Source organism: Dromaius novaehollandiae, chromosome 8 (assembly GCF_036370855.1).
Source record: "Dromaius novaehollandiae isolate bDroNov1 chromosome 8, bDroNov1.hap1, whole genome shotgun sequence".
Taxonomy (NCBI): domain Eukaryota; kingdom Metazoa; phylum Chordata; class Aves; order Casuariiformes; family Dromaiidae; genus Dromaius; species Dromaius novaehollandiae.
The window spans coordinates 12,224,807-12,242,963 of record NC_088105.1 but is presented as its reverse complement, the minus strand read 5'-3'; the positions used below and the strand labels follow the sequence as shown (position 1 = coordinate 12,242,963).

The 18,157-nt window shown below is 38.9% G+C and overlaps 1 protein-coding gene across 1 annotated transcript; it reads right to left on the bottom strand.

Annotated features, from left to right (window-relative positions):
* Window positions 1–3,864: 3,864 nt before the first annotated feature.
* On the bottom strand, window positions 3,865–6,851 carry LOC112997426 (14 kDa phosphohistidine phosphatase-like). Its single transcript, XM_026123442.2, has 3 exons — window positions 6,612–6,851; window positions 6,079–6,203; window positions 3,865–4,045 (listed from the first exon to the last, which is right to left on the bottom strand). Exons 1-3 carry the CDS (start codon window positions 6,739–6,741, stop codon window positions 3,953–3,955), a joined length of 348 nt encoding a protein of 115 aa, XP_025979227.1. The 5' UTR covers window positions 6,742–6,851; the 3' UTR covers window positions 3,865–3,952.
* Window positions 6,852–18,157: the final 11,306 nt, after the last annotated feature.

Genomic DNA, 18,157 nt, shown 5'->3' with positions numbered 1-18,157 from the left:
CTCACCAGTTATAGTTTTTCCATATATAATGCATATGAGATTTATTGAAGCATTAGAAAAACTGTACTAGAGGATATTTAATACTGTTTATGAATTTTCATATTTGTATTTTCACATTCATATCATCACTATCAAAATCTCAGTAAGTTACTGGCAGTGGGGAAGCCTCAGTGCTTTCAGAAACCAGTAAAACAGATTTGTTTTAGTAACAGAGCTGATAAGATTCTAAACAAGAGAAGTTCTTTAAAGCAAAGAAAAATCCCACAAAACACAATGCAGAAAATGGGAGGATGACAGAAAGCTGAGCTTTAGGTTGCAACAGGGAAAGGAGATAAACTAGACTATTATAGGAGGCCTAGAGTGATGTAATTGTTTTTTGACAAGACCTTTCCACGCAATAACCGCCTGTATGTAATGACCCAGCTTCAAAACTTGCTTTTTTGCAATACTGTAACTTCAGATAATACCTCTGGGGGTACTACTGAACACTATCATAGCTCTTCAGTCTTTTAAACAGTTTTGCAGGGCAATAAGCTTTCAGAAAAGTCTGTATACAAGTCATTCCTCTATGCTTCAGGCTGAAGATCATGACAGTGAGACAAGACTGTATGTTATTGCAGAAATTACCCTATCAAAAAAAGCAAACAAAATCAAAAACTACAAAACCTGGTTCTCAGTGCTTGGTATCACAATTCATAAGAAATCCATCGTATGTTTTGTCTCAACTAAAAATGGTCAAAAAGCTATTTAACAAGTCTACCAGATACATCAAAGTTACCACTTACCATGCACCACTTTACTGCAGCAGTAATGCACTGGTGTACCCTTGCAGAAACATACTTAGTAGACAGGCAGCCACTGCCGTATATCTGGATACAAGGATACTCAATAAACCTATTGGAGAAATGACGAGAGTCCGAGGAAGTGGAAAGAAGCTTATTACAACAGCAACCTAAATCACTGTTACTATGTAAATTCCTGTCATTTAAGTCCATGAAAGTCAACAGCCATATTCTTATTTTGACCAGCTGCATTAAAATAGAGTCAAAGAGGATTTCCCGTACTTCACAGAAGAGCTTTAACTACTGTGGTTTCAAAAACCAGTCTAAGTAGGCTATTTTAAATGGATGTTTCAGAAATTACTGAAGTTGCTCTTTTATAAGAGAGGAAAAATCTTGTCAGCCTGGCTATGGTTGTGCTTTGGAACTCTTTTGCATCGACCCTGAAACATACTGATGACAGTTACCTTATAGGATGCTGACACATATTAACTACAGACTGGAGAATAAAAGAAAGTTTTAGCTTTGGCAGATCTTTGAAGTACTGTTAACAGGTTTTTTTTGTCAAAACTAGAAACTTGGAAACAAAGCAACTACCATTTGCCATTTTCAAACATTCTGGAGACAAATCACTGCTTGCCTGCTAAGCCTAGTGCTGTTTCAGAGGACTGTACCTGAGAGTAATAAGAAATGCTGACCACTATGATGATAGTGAATATGGTAAAGAACAAGAATCTCATGTATTCATTGATGAGTAAATAAAAAAAAAGGCACTTAAAATTATCTATTATGCTTCCTCTTGAGAATATTCCACTATCAAACTCACTCTTTCTCTTGGTTTAATATACCCATTCTTTTGCTCAGCATCCTCATTTTATTCTTGGATTACTTGACAAACATAGCTAAGTGTTCATTTGAATACAGAATCAGATTTCTTTTTTAGGACTTTCAAGTGAAGACTGCCAGAGCCACAATCACACAATGATCACACAACACCTGAAAAACATGAAAACCCAATACAGTACAATTAAGTTCCCATTTTAGAACTAATCAATGTAGGATGTTTTTGTCACATGAAATCAGCAAAACTAGCACTGGGATTTCCATAACTCCAGTTGAGTTCTATTCCATTTTTAGAAGCCAGTGGAAATACAGAGAGGAAGCAGGATTCAACACCTAGTTTTAAAGGCTGGCTGCTCTGTCCATATTTAAAGATAAGTACTGCTCTCCCTTTTCTACAGCCAAGATTAAGACTTTCTCTACTTGCCAAATCATCCCAATGCTAGTGACTAGTTTCCTGCTTCTTTTCTGGAAGCAAAATAATTTGCAATAAAAATCTTTCACTTACCCACTTGTAATACTTGCATATCTTAATTGCTTGTTCAATTAGCATTTCTCCTGAATGACATCACACTAGCAAAAACAGGATTGAGAGGCGCCTCAAAGTCTCTTTTTGATGACATGAAAAACCATTACATGAGGCCCAATGTCTTGTATGAGGAAACAAAGTCAGCTGACAACTCAATTTATCTACCCATTTCTAAGTTATCTCCCCTTTTCTCCCCCTCCTCCATCCCCATACTTTTTCAAAGTGCCATTACCACACAAAATCCGGTCTAAATTATATCTTTCCCGTAAGTATTGTGGAGAGAAACATTGAAGTGTGTCATCAAATGTCTCAGGAAACTAAATTAAAAAGCTTGTTTATTTTAACAGGCGATATCCTTAACTGATGACTTTCCTTCAAAGGCTATTTGCCAGTTATGGGAAATGAGGCCATTAAAAAAAGAAATCAGTTTTGTATACTGGCACCAGCTAAATGGCATCTGTTACAGTTATTTTACTAAAGATTAGGGGAAAAACATCCATAAGGAAATTAGAAAGCTGGAGTCTCAAGGAAAGTACACAATTTGCAAATTATTGACTTGCCTGCTATTCTTGGTCACTAGGTAAACTGGCATACAGTCATGTTCTGATATCAAAATCTTAAGAAAAATCAAACCAGCAATCAATGTTATCACAGCATCAGTGATTAAAAGAAAAATCAAAATATAAAGGTGACAGAATGTCTAATCACTGTTGTGAGGCAGTAACAGCAAGATTTTTATGACAGAAAGTGGACTAAAGCCACTCAAATTTCATGCTTTGTACTTTCAGTTACATGCATGTTGAAAAGAAAAAGCTACCAGACACTACCAGATCTGGAAGGTAGTGTACTAGGAATCACAGCAAAGAGAATAATTAGGATTTATACACAAATACCTCTTAAAGACTGCAAGTCAACAAAGTAAGCATAGGAACAAAAGGTACTGCCTTGAAATATGTAACAGCCTTCAGAAGATTGTCCTGAAACAAGAAAATGAAAATTGTAGCAAGCAACTTCACGGCAAATGAAGGGCAATATTCTGCCACAAGAGGAGGAAGCAGGTGCAATAACTTAATTCAGACACTGCCTAGGGAAGATCAGTGTAGCCCTGGAGAAAAGGAAAAAGCATAATGAACTTACTCATGTGGAATGAAAGAAGTCCAGAGGAATCAGAATGAAACAAGTATTGTCAGAATTCAACATCACCTGCCAGTCTGTTTTACTGATCCTCTTCTGAACAAAATTTGAAAATGCAATGTAAACACTAGGCATGATCATTATTTTTATCTGGAACACAAATACTGACTTAAAAGCCATGGAATAAATGGAAGATTTAGATGAACTAAGTCAAACCTCCCAATTTTCGTAAACATGGATGAGATAAAGATGAGAAGACTGAACAGCAGTAGAAAATAAGAAAAAATATTGTGGTCAAAAAAACCCAAGGAAACAGTTTTGGTCCTATGGCACTTCATTTGATGGCAAAATATTGTAGGATATATCAGTCAGACAGGATCAGATGAAGGCAGAAAGTGGAAGAAAGATAATTGGGGAGTCTTTAATAAGATGGCATGTTAAAAAGCAGCAGGAGAAAGGCTTAGAACTACAGATTCTTCATAAAGGAATGATCTGAAAAATAAGAGATATCTGGGCATTACTAGCAGTAATATACGTTACAGAGTCCAGTTACTCCAGATTTATGAGAACACACACAGAGAAGACTTGCATTCCATTTTATTTATAGAAGTACAGCTCACAAAGTTACCAGTTTTGAATCGCTTGTCGAAGTTCAGATTTCATAAGTAGTCTATTTTTTGTCATCTGACCATGTAATTTCATAATCTGTATACTTTTTTTTCAGTATTTCTACAGTCACCGAGTGATCTGCTTTACCATAGCCCTGCAAGAAAGAACAAGCATTTATTAGATGAGTACAAAAAGTAAGTCCATAGTACCATCAAGTTCTTGTCAATACAAACTATCTGGTTACCTGGTCTGATACTTCCAGTAGTTCACATACAAATCAGAAATACAGGTTCTGCAGAGTTACTCTTGCAGTATCAGATTTTAATTTTTTATTGCTCTCTCCCATTTCCCCTCCAATTCATAGACTATAAATAAGATAAGGTCAGACAATCTCAAGTAATAAAGGATGCAGTTTCATGTTGTGACTTCTGCAGCAGAAGCTTTGCTTTGAGATGTTCCCAGCCCTTCAACCACCACTTCCATAGAATTGTTTTTCTAAACCACAGAGATGGCGCCAATCCAGTTTAACATATGGGCATACAAACATCTAATCTGGCTCAGCTGGAGGAAAAAGGAACAACAAGCCATAAGCATGAACATGTGAGAACTATTCTGGCCACCAAATAAATCACACTCTCCATGTTTTATTTAGCTGCCATCTCCCTTTAGCTGGCAATGGAGCAAACTGAAAGCCACTGCAACTCTGAACTAAAGCAGGTTAGATGTCCCATCTGATTTTTGACCCTCATTTAAATCACAGGTCACATTTTTACTTTCACTGAAACTTAGAACAGTTGTGATGGAAGATGCCTTTTTCTCATGTCTCTTACATGCCTTATATACCTTAGTGTCTTACATGACTGAAGTTACTATCTTGGTTTCTCATTTTAGAACTACAGATAGTCTGACTTTTTCCTCTGGTTTTCATAAAACATCAAGCCAGTATTGTTTTACAATTATGCAACAAATCTCCAAACAACAAAAAGCATCACAACATACCAACTAACATATATATTAGTTAACATACCAGCTCCTGATCTACTATTGAGAGCTGAATTTCCAGGGCCTGACAGAAGCCCTCATGATAATAAAACTCTGCTTTTACATGGCACTCATCTGTAAGTTGCAACGTACTAAAAGGCAGAGAAACAAAATCTTTTCCCTAGACACTTTGCTATAAGAGCAAGAATTGACTGCTGTCTCTAACACTGAATTAATACTACTGCTGTCTGTCTTTTTCAGAGTTACAAGAGGCACATACTATCATGAGACTTTAGCAGAGTAAGCATTATACACTCCTTTCCCACTCCCTATGAGCCCTAAAGAGTTTCTTCTTTCATATGATACCAGGTGGGAAGAGTAATCTTGGAACAAAAATAGCACTAATATTTAAAAATGCTTAAGACATTCAGGGTCCAACCTTCAATCTTCATGAAGTTAAGGGAAGCAAATTTGAACTAACCAACCATCACCTTCTATAATAATTTCATTTAACTTGACAGAACTATTTTGGTTTTGGCCACATCAGAAGCCTAGAATGTTTACTCTCAGTGTTACTATATAAGCAGCTATGCATCAGAGATTAACACCAGAAGGACTACAGCATATTTCCCAAATTACTGAGTCTCTTACAAAGAAAATGAATTTACACTGAACAGTAATAGATAACAGAAAACGCTCTAGTTTCCATACTGCCAGAAGATACTTTTATTCCCACAAGACGCATGTGTGTGAAACTGCATCTTCACTTACTAAAAATCCACCACACCTAAACTGGGTCTACTCTTCACACCCAGCACATACACATAACTGCATTCACACTTTTGCTGATCAACTACCAACCAACATTTTGTGGTCAAATAAAGATCACACTATAGCTGGATGGGTGTGGCTACATATTAGCTATTCCTGTTCTGGCACTAAGACTAAAAGATTCTGAATGGAGAGTTGATAACTTCTATTTCTAGCTTCAGTAATAACTAACACGCAGCATTAGGTCATCTATTCTTTTTGCTTTGGCCTTCTTCCCTTAAAAAGTGTTTTATCTATCTCAAAAGTGAGCCAGGCAAGTTTCCCAGTTAATGTTTGTAATGCGATTCAAAGCGCTGCAAATCATTGCACTATGAAACAAACTCCCCTGAACGTCACAAATGAAAAGACTTGAAGGAATACAAGAGATCCACTTACTGTAGAAAGTCCAAATACCCTAATTTTCTTGTCTTTGCTATTATGATCAATTTTTCCTCCTCCGAGGCACTCGCACTCATATCCCAGCTTTTCCATTTCAGGATTTACTTTCTCAAATATGTGATCTGCACGGGAAGAACAGAGCCATTACAAGACGGCCCAAGTATCAAATGCTCTAGAACTATGTTAAACTACTCCTTTTCTTCCGGTTTCATTCCCTCAGGAGCTAAAGCGAGGTTTCCAGAGAGAGATGTGTGGAAGCTATAATTAGGGCCGACTATTTCGCTTTTTTCGTTACCACATCCCGCACTCCTGAGCGAGGTTTAGCAGGCCTGGGGGTGGCAGCCGGCCGGCACGCACTGCTCTGCTTTCCACGCCCGCACGGTACAACGGGGGGCTCCAGCGGCACCGCCGCCCGCCTACACCGACACCCACCGGCGGTGGCAGCTCGGACAGGGGACGCGGCCCCCCGCCCCCCCGGGGTGTGGCCTCGCGGCCGCCCCGCCCCCCACCCCCCGCCGCCAGGCACCCACTGTGGAACTCGGCGGCCTTGGTGCCGCGGACGATGTCCCGCCGCTCCTCGCCGCCCGGGCGCTGCAGGCGCACCAGGATGTACTTGAACGTGCCGTCGGCGTCGATCTCCACCTCCGGCACCGCCGCCATGGCGGCGCCCGGGGGCCGCCAGCGGGAGAGCGAGCGGAGACGCAGCGCCCACACCGCGCCGTCACGCCCGCGCGCCGGGGGCGGGGCCGCCGCTGCCCTTCCCGCCCATTGGCTGAGGTTGGCGCCTGGCGGGGGCGGGGCTGCGGGCGGCCGTTGGTGTCGCCGCCCAACGGTTCCTCGTGAGGCGAGGCAGCGCCTGCCCCCCCCCCCCCCCCCAAATGGGCAGAGGGCTGGAGTCAGCTCTTCCACCCACTAACAGGTTGTTAAAAAAAAAAAAACAGAAAACACACCCATGAACGTGCTTATTACTCGCTTAATTTGCCTCTCAAGGCCTTAGGGAGCTCACTTTTCAACACTTCTCCTCAGAACTGTGTGACTGGCACTTAATTATTCCTCAGCGACTGCTCCTGCTGATCCCGACCCCGGGAGCTGGAGCATTAAGGCAGAGCCGCTGCCGTGGTTGCACTGGGGGAGCAAGGTGTTGGTACTGTGGGGAAAAGAGGGTCACGGGGAGGGGAACTTGCCCTCCACCCGCTTTGGTGAGCTCCCCAAGCTAATTTCTGTGAGTAAATACTCAACATTCCTGCTTATCTGAGTGCTTCTATGTGCAGAAAATAGAAGTGCTATGTATCATAACACTTGCAGTATTTCTGTGAGGGCTGACAACATTGCATCGCATCTAAACGGACCCTATTAAAAGCAAACACCCCAAAAGTTTTAAGTTTGCAACTAAAAACCTCTGTCTCAGTCACGTCTTCATTGTTCTACGGACAGACTTTTTCTGTCCCTCCTCAACAAACCAGAGTGTTACACACACACACACACAAAAGAGCTGGAAAACAGACTCTACAGGCTGCTTTTTACTCAAGATAAAAGATAAAAGTTTACTTCCCATTAACTTTTTTAAAGTCTTCCACTTGGTGAGTCAGGCAAGTTCTGTACAGAGTCTTCATGAAATCCCAGATACCTAAAGTACAATATACTGTTTTGTTGAAAAAATGAATCTATAATATTCATTGAATGAAAAGATTGTTTCTTTGCATTGTTGATGTAAGAGTATGCTCTTGCATCACACACTTACTCGGAAGAGATAAGGTTCAGGCATTTTAGAATCTTAAAAAAAGACTGTTAAAAAGCTTTTTGAATACTTCCACAAACATTTTTTTGGTATAGCTACATCAGTTTTAAGTGCTATATAGGTATATGTAATAAATAAGGATGGTTAATAAGTTATTATTAATACATATTTCTCTAACTGTAATAGCTTTGAAGTGTGAAAACAGTGCTTGACTACAGATAGAATACTATATAGACTGAGAAGTGACACAAAAGACATTGGTAAAATAAAGGAAGCATACATGTCATCTAGATACAGCACTAGATAGATGCTTAATGAGACATATGCACTTTCTGGTTATCATTTATTTTATCATTTACTGCTTCACAATTAAAAAAGAGTTTACTAATGTACTCTTGCAGCTATCACAGCCCTTAATAAAATTTTATAATGGCCTATCATTTCTGATATTGCTGTTAATTACCTTTTTGGACACATGATTGCTGTGAGGAAAAACAATAAAGTCTTGTTAAGGTAAGCCAAGTCCTTGAAATAAATCACAAAGAAGAGGGGAAAAGTGAGGAAGGCCTATAAATAGAAACCCAAGCCTACCATTCCCAGCTGTTCTGGATTTGTTGAGCCAGGTAGAGAAAATGATAAAACCTGTGTTTGGCTGAGAGATCTTTTTAGATCGTGAGAATGAGAGTCCTATAAAGATGAAACAGTGGCCTCTGAAGTTTGCTCTTCAGTCTGGTAGCTCTGTTATTAGAACAAGAGAGGCCTGGAGTGTTGTGGTAGCAATAGTTCTTTAAGCTTGCTTTTAATGCTCTAAGAGGTATTTTTTTGTTTTGGTAACTTCTGTATGTATATACTTTGTTCCTTAGTTGTTTTATTTGTTAATTCATTCAAATACCTGTTGTTCTAACTATAGTTGTGTTGATATTTGGTGTTTATGGCTGCAGAAGATTTCACAGACCTTTCTTCCTTGTGTGAGCCCTATCTTTTTATTTTAACCTGAATAGGGTATTTTGTTCTGTAGAGTGTAAAGTTCTGTATTATGGCCTTAAGGACAGAAAGCTTACTGCCTAATTTTGTGATGCAAGGAAGGTGCTAGCAACAAACAGCACTAATGCTGGTGAGTAAGGGAAAGGCTCCTAGTTATGGTAATAGAAACAATTATGGCATACCTTAGGCATAAACTAAATTTTGTGTAGCAATTTGTGTGCAGCCAGGGAGCGGTTATGTGGTCTTGACCAGGCATAAATTGGAGAAATGAGCTGGAGTAGATAAGCCCATAGTATGCTTTGTCTGTATTCTTTTTTTTAAGTCTTTTGTTTTCCTGAGTGCCCACACTATCTGAATGTGACTTCCTATGCCATAATGAGTTTCCTGCTGTCTTTCAGATTGAAGAAAAAAGCCCCTGCTGTTGGCAGTAGTTATTAATATGTCACTTTATGGTCCTCAAGGGTGCAAAGAGGATGGCATAGGGTGATGTGGGTCTTAGACCAGAGATAGCCTGCCTCTAATAAAATTATGTACAGGGACTTTCCTATTGTATGGGCTTACTTATATCTAACTGTGGTAAAGAGCTTGGTAATATTTTTGAAAAATGAAGGGTTCTTGTTATTTTCCGTGGCAAAGGGATGTGTTCTCTTCACTGTGTGGTTTTAAAACCATTGCTTTGAGGAAGAGCGTTGTAAATGGCTCAAATTAGATAAGAGTGAAATAACTGGATGGTAATTAAGATAGGATAATGGAGTTGTTGATTAGTTGTAGGCACACCATAAGGGTGACTGTTGCTAGTGTTTTTCTCTTTGATTTTATGTATGGGGTTTGTTTTCTACTATGGTTTGCAACCTTTGTTCTGACCCCAAGTGACTATAAAGTTGTGCTATTGCTATTTATGCCCTTCCTTTCATCAGGTTTTTTAATTGTTAAGGCTTTGTAAAATTCCTCTACACTTGCATTAGTTTTGGGTTGTGTTGATATTTTATAATATATGCTGCAGTAGTAGATGGAAGAGTTGATATAACAGCATTTGTGTGTTGGTGGAACAGTTTTTGTGGTTAGGCTGTTGTATGAGAGTGAATCTGGCATGTCTGGGCCAAATTGCTGGCTGGACTAACGAATCTGGTTAAGTCAAAAGATAGGTCCCAAGGAGTTCCTGAGAAATATGTGCTGGCAGAGGGAGGTGGGTGCTGTACCTTTCAAAGATTTGCAGAGGGCAGGAGCAGTTCTGCTCAGTTATGCCTTTCCTACATTTGAGCTATTGCTTTCTTTTCTTTCCTTGATGTAATTATACCTGAGACTGCTGTTGTAGGTCCCTCCTCTGCTGAGTTTCTAAAACATTTGCTGCAAAAGCAGAGGGGGTGAATCTTACTAATGTTCCTTTAAATATCCCTGAAAATGCACATATGTGCAGGGCAGGATGAATTCAAGCACTAAGATTTACTGAAAAAGCAACGAAAACAGTCTTTTTTTGACTAAGCGTGAATGCTTACAAATGTATGAGTGGACTTCGTATTTAAATGTTTTTTGTGCCTGCAAAGACCAGATCTTTACAAAAGGAAATCTCCACAAATAAAAGGTTCACACCTTCTCTTTCTGTTTCTCCAGATAAATTCTGTATAGACAGGAATGGTATTTCTTATTTAGACTGGATTCATGCATTTACTCTTAAAATTCAGGCAAAGCACTACATACGGTGTTTCAACTCCTTTCCTGGGCTGGATATCAGGGGTCTGGCTCTGAGACTAAATTCTGTTTTGACTCAAATGCTAACATTCAGATAGCTTTGTCTAAATGAAATGACTCCTTTCTCTTCCATTTCCTTATGTTTTGGTTTTGGCCTTCAGCTAAAGTCACTAAAGAAGTGGAAAGGTTTAGTACAGTGTCTTACAAAGAAAACAGACTGGTTTCCCTTCCTGAGTAACCTCCTAACAAAAAAAGAGTTTTTTTTTAAAAAGCCTGTGTTGAAAGCCCAAGTAGGTTGATCCTTGTGCCTGATGGTTTAGTAGAAAACTTAGATTTTTCTGATCTGTAGTCAAAAGCTATTTTGGTCTTGGGTGGAATTTCTGAGAAGCTGTTAACTATTAATAACTGTCACTTGTCTCAATTTGGATTGACATGAGAGATGGGGAAGAGAAGGTGTGGCTATACTGCAGCTGTATGTGGAGATATCAGTCAGTTGTAATAGGAGAAGGTACCAGAAGCTATCTGGCTGCAGAAACAGTTTGAATTGGGCTGGCTTATCCTTCCAAAAAAGGGGTAAATTTACCATGCAGGTCTTAAAGGTGCTGTGGCTAGCTTGTTTTCAGTGCCCAGGCTGCCCTAGTTAACTCACAACACATTAGAAGGAAGAAACTGGATTGTAGTTCAAGATCAAATGTAACATTTCGTTGAAGAATAGGCAAAAAAATCTTTAAGCCAGGAATATCATAATGTCAAAATGTGCTTGTGTTTATTTTTCTCTTTAGTCTCTAGGCATCAAGTGAGCAGAAAAGGAATGTTACTATTGTGCAAATGTGTTAAACGTACATTGTCCTGTGGTGGAGCTCAGAGGTAGCTCATTTTGGGATTCTGTCAAGCCATTAAGGACAATCCAGGTTACCAGAATCAGGAAAAGGGAAACAATATGCTTGAACTCCAGCTTATAAATTATTCCTTTTAATGAGCTCTTTGACAGCAGGGCACAAGATGTAAGGATATGTTTGGCCTGCTGCTGTATTACAGGAAAATATTAGGAAAGAATTTTGAAGTAGGTGATTTCCATCCCATGGTATTTTCATACAGAAGATGGAAAAATGAGAGCTGTCTTTCGGCTGTACATGTAAAGGTTTGACTTGCAAGCTCCTTATCTCAGAGCAAGAGTACATACTTCAGCTGAGCAGAGGAATGCCTGGTAATACACTGATGCAAATGAAATATACTGTTTTACATTGTGTATCATGGATGTCAAAGGTTGCAGGTCTGCTTTGCTGCTTGGGTCACTCATAATAGGCTTTGAAGGAAGATTTTTCTTCAACTGTTGGTTAGCTGTTGCTCAGATTAGCAACAAAGCTGGCAGAAATGCAAGATAATAACATTATCCATCTTAATATTTAAAATCTTTTGAATTTGTATATGTATAGTCAGTTCTGAAGGCAGAGGCTTGCTTTTTGCACTAAGGTTAAGAATCCAAACCAAACTCCAGAATGTAGGAGATAAAGGAGCTCTGAGTGTCAAGTCTTGTCCTTTGCTTTCATGCATAATGCTGTCATACAACCCTTTTCATAAATCAGACAGTATCTGTAGCAAAACAGTCAAGCTTTTTGCTCTGCTACTCTTTGGAGGCTGTTCTAGAATCTCATTGCTCTGGTAGCTAGAAACTTCCTTCTAATTTCCAGTCTGTTTACTCACAGATGGCTTGTATCCTGTTTTTGGTGTGCTAACTTTATCCCTTTATATAGAGAAGACTTCTGATCATCTTATTTACTGACCTAACATCTATAAAGAGCCCATCACATCTTTTTCTGAGCCTTTCTAGCTGCTTCCTCTTCATCACAACTTAAACACCCAAACTTCTAATAGGCACTTGGGAAGAGGTTTCTTTAGAGAGAACTTCATGAAATATTTCTCCTGTTTGGACCTGTTGGACCTGCTTCTTTCCATCCTAGAGTTCCCTATCTGGAATTGTCCTATTCCTAGCTTTCCTTCTGCATGACCTTAATTATTGCCTGCCTGGCATAGGATTGCTAGTCTTTCCCACTTTGAGGGAAAGGTCTTAAATAGTACTGGACACATCACCTGCTGTAGTATCCACTTGTTTTGTGAAACCAGTCTTCTGGGTTTGCTTTTCAGGGCTCTGTGCTGTCCTTCTGTCGTCCTTTCCTGTTCTCACTATCACTGTCCTGCAGCATATGCCAGTGTGTAGTACAGAAGCACTGTGTACAGGTAATGATTTCAGTGTCCCAGCTGTTAACTTTGTTAACAGTGTGAATGAGTTATTTTAACTGATCAGACTATGGGATCTATGATACCCTTAACACAAAGGCTTTTCAGATGCAACTGCTTTTCTTCAAATGCCCATTCATGGAGTAGACAAATGAGGGCAGCTGAAAAGGTGGAGTCTAGCTGGAGGAACTGAGAAGGGAAACTATGTCCCTCCTTATTCATGGTGTGAGAGTGCAGTTTTCTAGATCAGAGATGAACATTAGAATGAAAATGGAGAGGGGTGAGAATTTAATTACATGGTGTCAAACTTGCAGAACTCTGGCTATAGAATGAGGGGAAATAACTACTTTTATTTCTTGTGGTGGTGTTTTAATATTCTTATTTGTGGGATGGTTTAGCTATAGCAATAATTCTGCCCTGAGAGTAGGGACATTGCATACAGATAAAATGAATGAAGAGCAGCTTTCTGAAATCCCAGCATCCAATGAGTGCCAAGTTCAGGAAATAATGCTTAATGTACAGGAATGGATCCTTGTTATTCCATGTTACTAATTTATATACCCTGGTAAGTGGGGAAATGCCTTCAAAATGACATGTACACAGTTTATTTCAGGGGAAGGAGTTTAAATCCTATCTTAGAGGATATGTGCAGACCTATAGAATTGTTGGACAGATGGTTTAACTTTTTTGCATAATTAGTAGCTAGGCCTTCTCTGCCAACCTGAGTAAGAGATGAAAAAGTTAGAATATTCTTGGTTTTGTTTTGGATTCTTTTTCTTTGTCTCTAGGCATTTAACCAAGGTTATTTACACTCAGCTCTCATTTTTGTTAATGGAGGAAGAGTGGCTCTCTTTTGACTTAAACAGCCTTTAGATAAACCTTTGTCTTTCTATTAGTTGTAGAGGGTCTAGAGCAACTGCACGCCTAACTTGTGTACACTGAAGTAGACATAAATCTGGACACTTTCTGTTTCTACAGTAAGGTAACTTCTCCTCTGTAGTTAATATAGCCAGTCTAACATCATGGGGATTTTGTCCCTTAGAAAAAGTACAAATAAACCAAACTGTTAATTGCCTCAGATGAGAATTTTGTGTGGGCTCAGTATTTTATAGATGATAAATGATAACTGCTGCATTTTCTGCTTCTCCTATGCCTATTATGAAAGCAAACTTAGCTGATAAGTGGAGAATATTTTTTTGCCCAGTGGCTCAAATGAGCTGCATATGACTTTTTCATGATCTAAACCAGACTACTACTGATTAAAATTACAAAAGATGAGCACAAGCCTGTTAATAACTGAGAGGGAAAAAAAAACCCCAACTAATATGCACTATGATTGCTAAATATATATTGAAGGGGGGCTATGTTCTTTGCATCTGGAAAAAAAAAGTTTGTGTTGATTGCTTTTTGGACTCAAGTAAAAAGGCATATGAAAGTGAGTAGTCTACTTGACACCCTGTTTGCCACCTCCACAAAGTGGAGCAACTTAATGGTTGGTGACAAACTTGCCCTTCCTGATGAGTCAAGAAGTCTGGAGGGAGCGGAACAGCAAAGATTTCACTGGAAAGTTGAAGCATTGTTTTCTGTCCCAGGAAATAAGGAAAGTCCTAATGATCTTGAGCTCAGTTAACAAAAGCTTCAAGAAGCCTTGTGGCACTCTTTTCTGTCTGGAAAACAAGAATGCAAAGAAATTTAATGCCATTGCTTTCAGTGTTGGGGATGAATTTCTCTGTTCTTGAAGCAACTGCCATAGAAATCAATTGAGCTACACTCCACTAATCTTCTGTTAAACATGCCTGTCCCAAAAAGCAATTATTTATCAAGCTGATAGAAATAAACTTGCTTGCTCAAACCTGTGGCAGAGTGGACAGAGTGCTCATGAAATAGTACGTAATTTGAGAACTTAAGTACCTCTGTTCTCTCACGGTCTACTGACTTGGGGAGGGGGGAGCTATGACTAGTGTGATACACTCTTACCAGCTCTTCATGGCTCAGTTTCTCCTCCTCCCCTCTGTGTAGTCATTTCTTGCATTTCAGTCTTGCTTTGAAGCTTTCAGATACAGGTAGTAAGATCTCATTCCACAGAATGCCTGTGGCTTTAGTAATGGTCCTTTCTGCTTCTTGGTTCTACAAATGACCTCAAGCACTAATAAAAGTCCCCGGGGGCTGTCTTAGATGCAGAGGCTATCACCACCCAAGTGCCTTTTAGGTACAGGATCCCAGGCTTCTAGATATTTCAGAACTATGGCTCTTTAGCTTATGATCTGCTGCAGATAACTCTTGCAGAGTTTTTGTTCACTGCCCATCTCCCAGTAACAAATTAAGGACTAAAATACTGTTCTGTCCCTTTGCTAAGCCAGCTTCAGAGAGGTCAGTCAGTTCTTCACAGAGCTTCTGGGATGGATGTTCTAGACTGAAAATCCATGGAGAAACCTGAGGAATTAAATACTGATACAAGATGCTGTATCTAATGATTAAGTTTTTTACCAAAGATTGCTCTAGCTAGGAACTGAAAAAATTAAATGCTGTGTTCATCAGTGTGTGGAGAAATCTGAAACTGATTGAAGCACTGAAAAGAACAGAGCTGAAGTTTGGAGTTCATAAATAGCTGAATGTATCTGTAAGGAAGTGAAGCTACTGGCTGCCTCATTGTTTTTGTAGTCTTTCCTTCATAGTACTGCAAATGGAGAATGGAAGGTCGTGTGAGCATTCCAGTGCTGCTGCTAGTTCACATGTGTTGTAAGTTGAAACTTTTTTGGAGAGCGGAGGTAAGTAGATCTGGACAGTAAGTTCAACACCACAGTATCTATGCATCAGTTATATGGTTATTCTTTCATATGTGTTTATCAAGACTTAAAGGGTAGTAAGGTTCCAAGGGCCTCTGCCATAAGATACATTATAAAGTTGGAAATATAATTATGCATGGGATCAACTCCACCTGCAATTGCAGGTAACCAAGTACTAGATGTTAAGACTCTCTCTACTCTTGTCTACCTCAAGGTATGAGGATGCTCCTGACTATCAGGTCATTTCTCTGTTCAGTTTCATGTTTCAATGCACTGAATCACACTTTGCCAGTGCCAGTGATCCCAGGCCTCAGGTTAGATTTTTGTTTGAAGATGTATTTTTGTCTGACTGTAGGAAATTGAGCAGTATGAGTCACATCAGAGTTCCCGAAATGAGAAATGGAGATAAAGTTTTCTGGCTCCTGGTGTCTTGCTCCAGACAGATTGGAGACTATCTTAGGCAGCCTGACAAATTCCAGCTTCTTCTGCAGCTGTTCTTGCCTACTTTATTCACACTTAATGAGACACACAAAGATGCTGAGGGATGAGTGTTTCCTTGGAAATTATCTTTCTTCCTATCTAGACCTTAGGGAAAACTTGTGCATTTGACTTTGTCTCTGAATTTTTAAAGAATTAGTGTTTCAAACTGTTTTCCAAACAGGAAACATCTTCACTACTGGCACCAAACTCCCTTTCCCCTTAAGACTGGTTACAGCACTTATTCTTCCTCTTCTGCTTTCCTTTTCTGAGTGTTACTGTGGGTGAAGGGTTATTTTTTCATGACTTCAAGATTTCTAGTGGTTTTATAGCCCTCTGCCATGTGATAAAATTCTGTTGTATATACTACTTTGATATAAGTACTTATGAAATGTTTTCATTTTTTTTAGTGACAAGTAAACCCGCTATTAGAGCGATGGAACTGGATTACTCAGAGGTAAAGTCTCTGGTTTCGTCTGTTGACATAAAGGTATCATTAAAATGTAAGAAGGAAGACTGGGGCTTAGAAATATGTAAATGCAGGTATAATCTTATAATGTAGATAAAAACCCTATTCTTTAATGAAGACAGGGAAAATGGGAATCTCCCTTTCTATATGGATATACAAATCTATAGCTCTTTACATGTAGGACATGGTAGGTTCTCAGATAGCCTGAATATATACATTTATCTCATTTTTGTGATTCTAGCAAGTTCAACAGATTTTTTTACCTCATCTAAAAATCATTTTCCACTGCCTCCCCTTTTCATAAGCTACTGATAAGATCTTGATGTATTTTTTCAAACCAAGTCCATCTCTAATGGAAAGCTAGACCCTACAAAACTCCTGCTCTAGCACTTCACTACCTTCATATCTTGTAGACACTCCTTTAAAACTTTACTACTACAAACTAATCCAACTATTTCTTGTTATATACCAAGCAGATATGGAGAAAAGTTCATTGTATTTCTCCTAAGTACATCTTATAAGTTTATAACATCTAAAATAGTCTTCCAAAGGCTACAAGATATCTAGATTTCTCCCTTCTAGCTAGTCCTTTTTCAGGGAAGAAACAAATAAACCCAACAAAAACCTAAATGCCTTCAGTGTTTTTATGTAGGCCATATTTTCTGAACTTGTGTTATTTGAATTATGATCCATAGGAACTGATAGTTTGTAAAATTAGATTTACAATATGCTTGCACATCAGACAAGCATGCATGTGTTTCCAGGTAAGGAAACAAAATGAGGGTATATGTATAAGAAATAAAATTAGTCGATGAATATTAAAATTTTTGTTTAGTTTCTTTCTTTGAAAATAAAGAGTACAGGGTGTCAAGATCACGAGATAATCTTTTTTGGAAAAGAAAAAAGGGACAAATAAACCTTTGATCTAAAAGGTTCTAAATATATCAATTGTGTTGCTCCTGGTTTGATTCCATCTGGTCTGCCTGTCTTTCTAAATTGCAGTAGTTAAGATTTGGTGCAATCAACAAGTTGAGACTTAGCAATGAGATTGAATGAAATAATTACAATTTCTAAAAATTACATGTTTTTAAAAATGACAGCAAATCATTAACCCATACTGAATTTGTGAGTTGTTACAACTCCTAGGTTTTTTTCCCCACAATGCTTGTGCCTTGCTGCCAATTTCCCAGTTTACTTCTATCTTAATTTTCAGATTTTTTTAAAAGCATCATTGTGCTTGTTTGAGTTTCCTCTTATTTCTTTCAGATCATGTCTCTAATTTATCAAAATCATTTCAAATTCTACACTGGTTCTTTGGAACCCTTGCAGTTCCTCAAAGCTTGGTGTTACCTGCAAATTTTATAAGTGTATTTATATTTTAGCATCCAACATGTTAATTAGCTTAATATAGTTCAGGATAAACCCCTGCATGGTTCCTTGTACGGTTCTCTCAGATTTGCAGTGATCTTAAATGGGTACTCAGAGGGCAGTTTTTCCAGCCCCTTGCTCACTTTTTGGTGATTTCAGCTAAGCACTATTCCCTCTGTTCACTTGTAAGAATGTGTCATGGGATAGTGTGAAGTCTTAATTGTAGCAGATGACAATGCACTATTTCTTTGTTACTCACTCAGCCTTTAAGTACAAATGAAATACATTGATACAACTGATATATTTTGGCAAATGAATGCTGGCTAC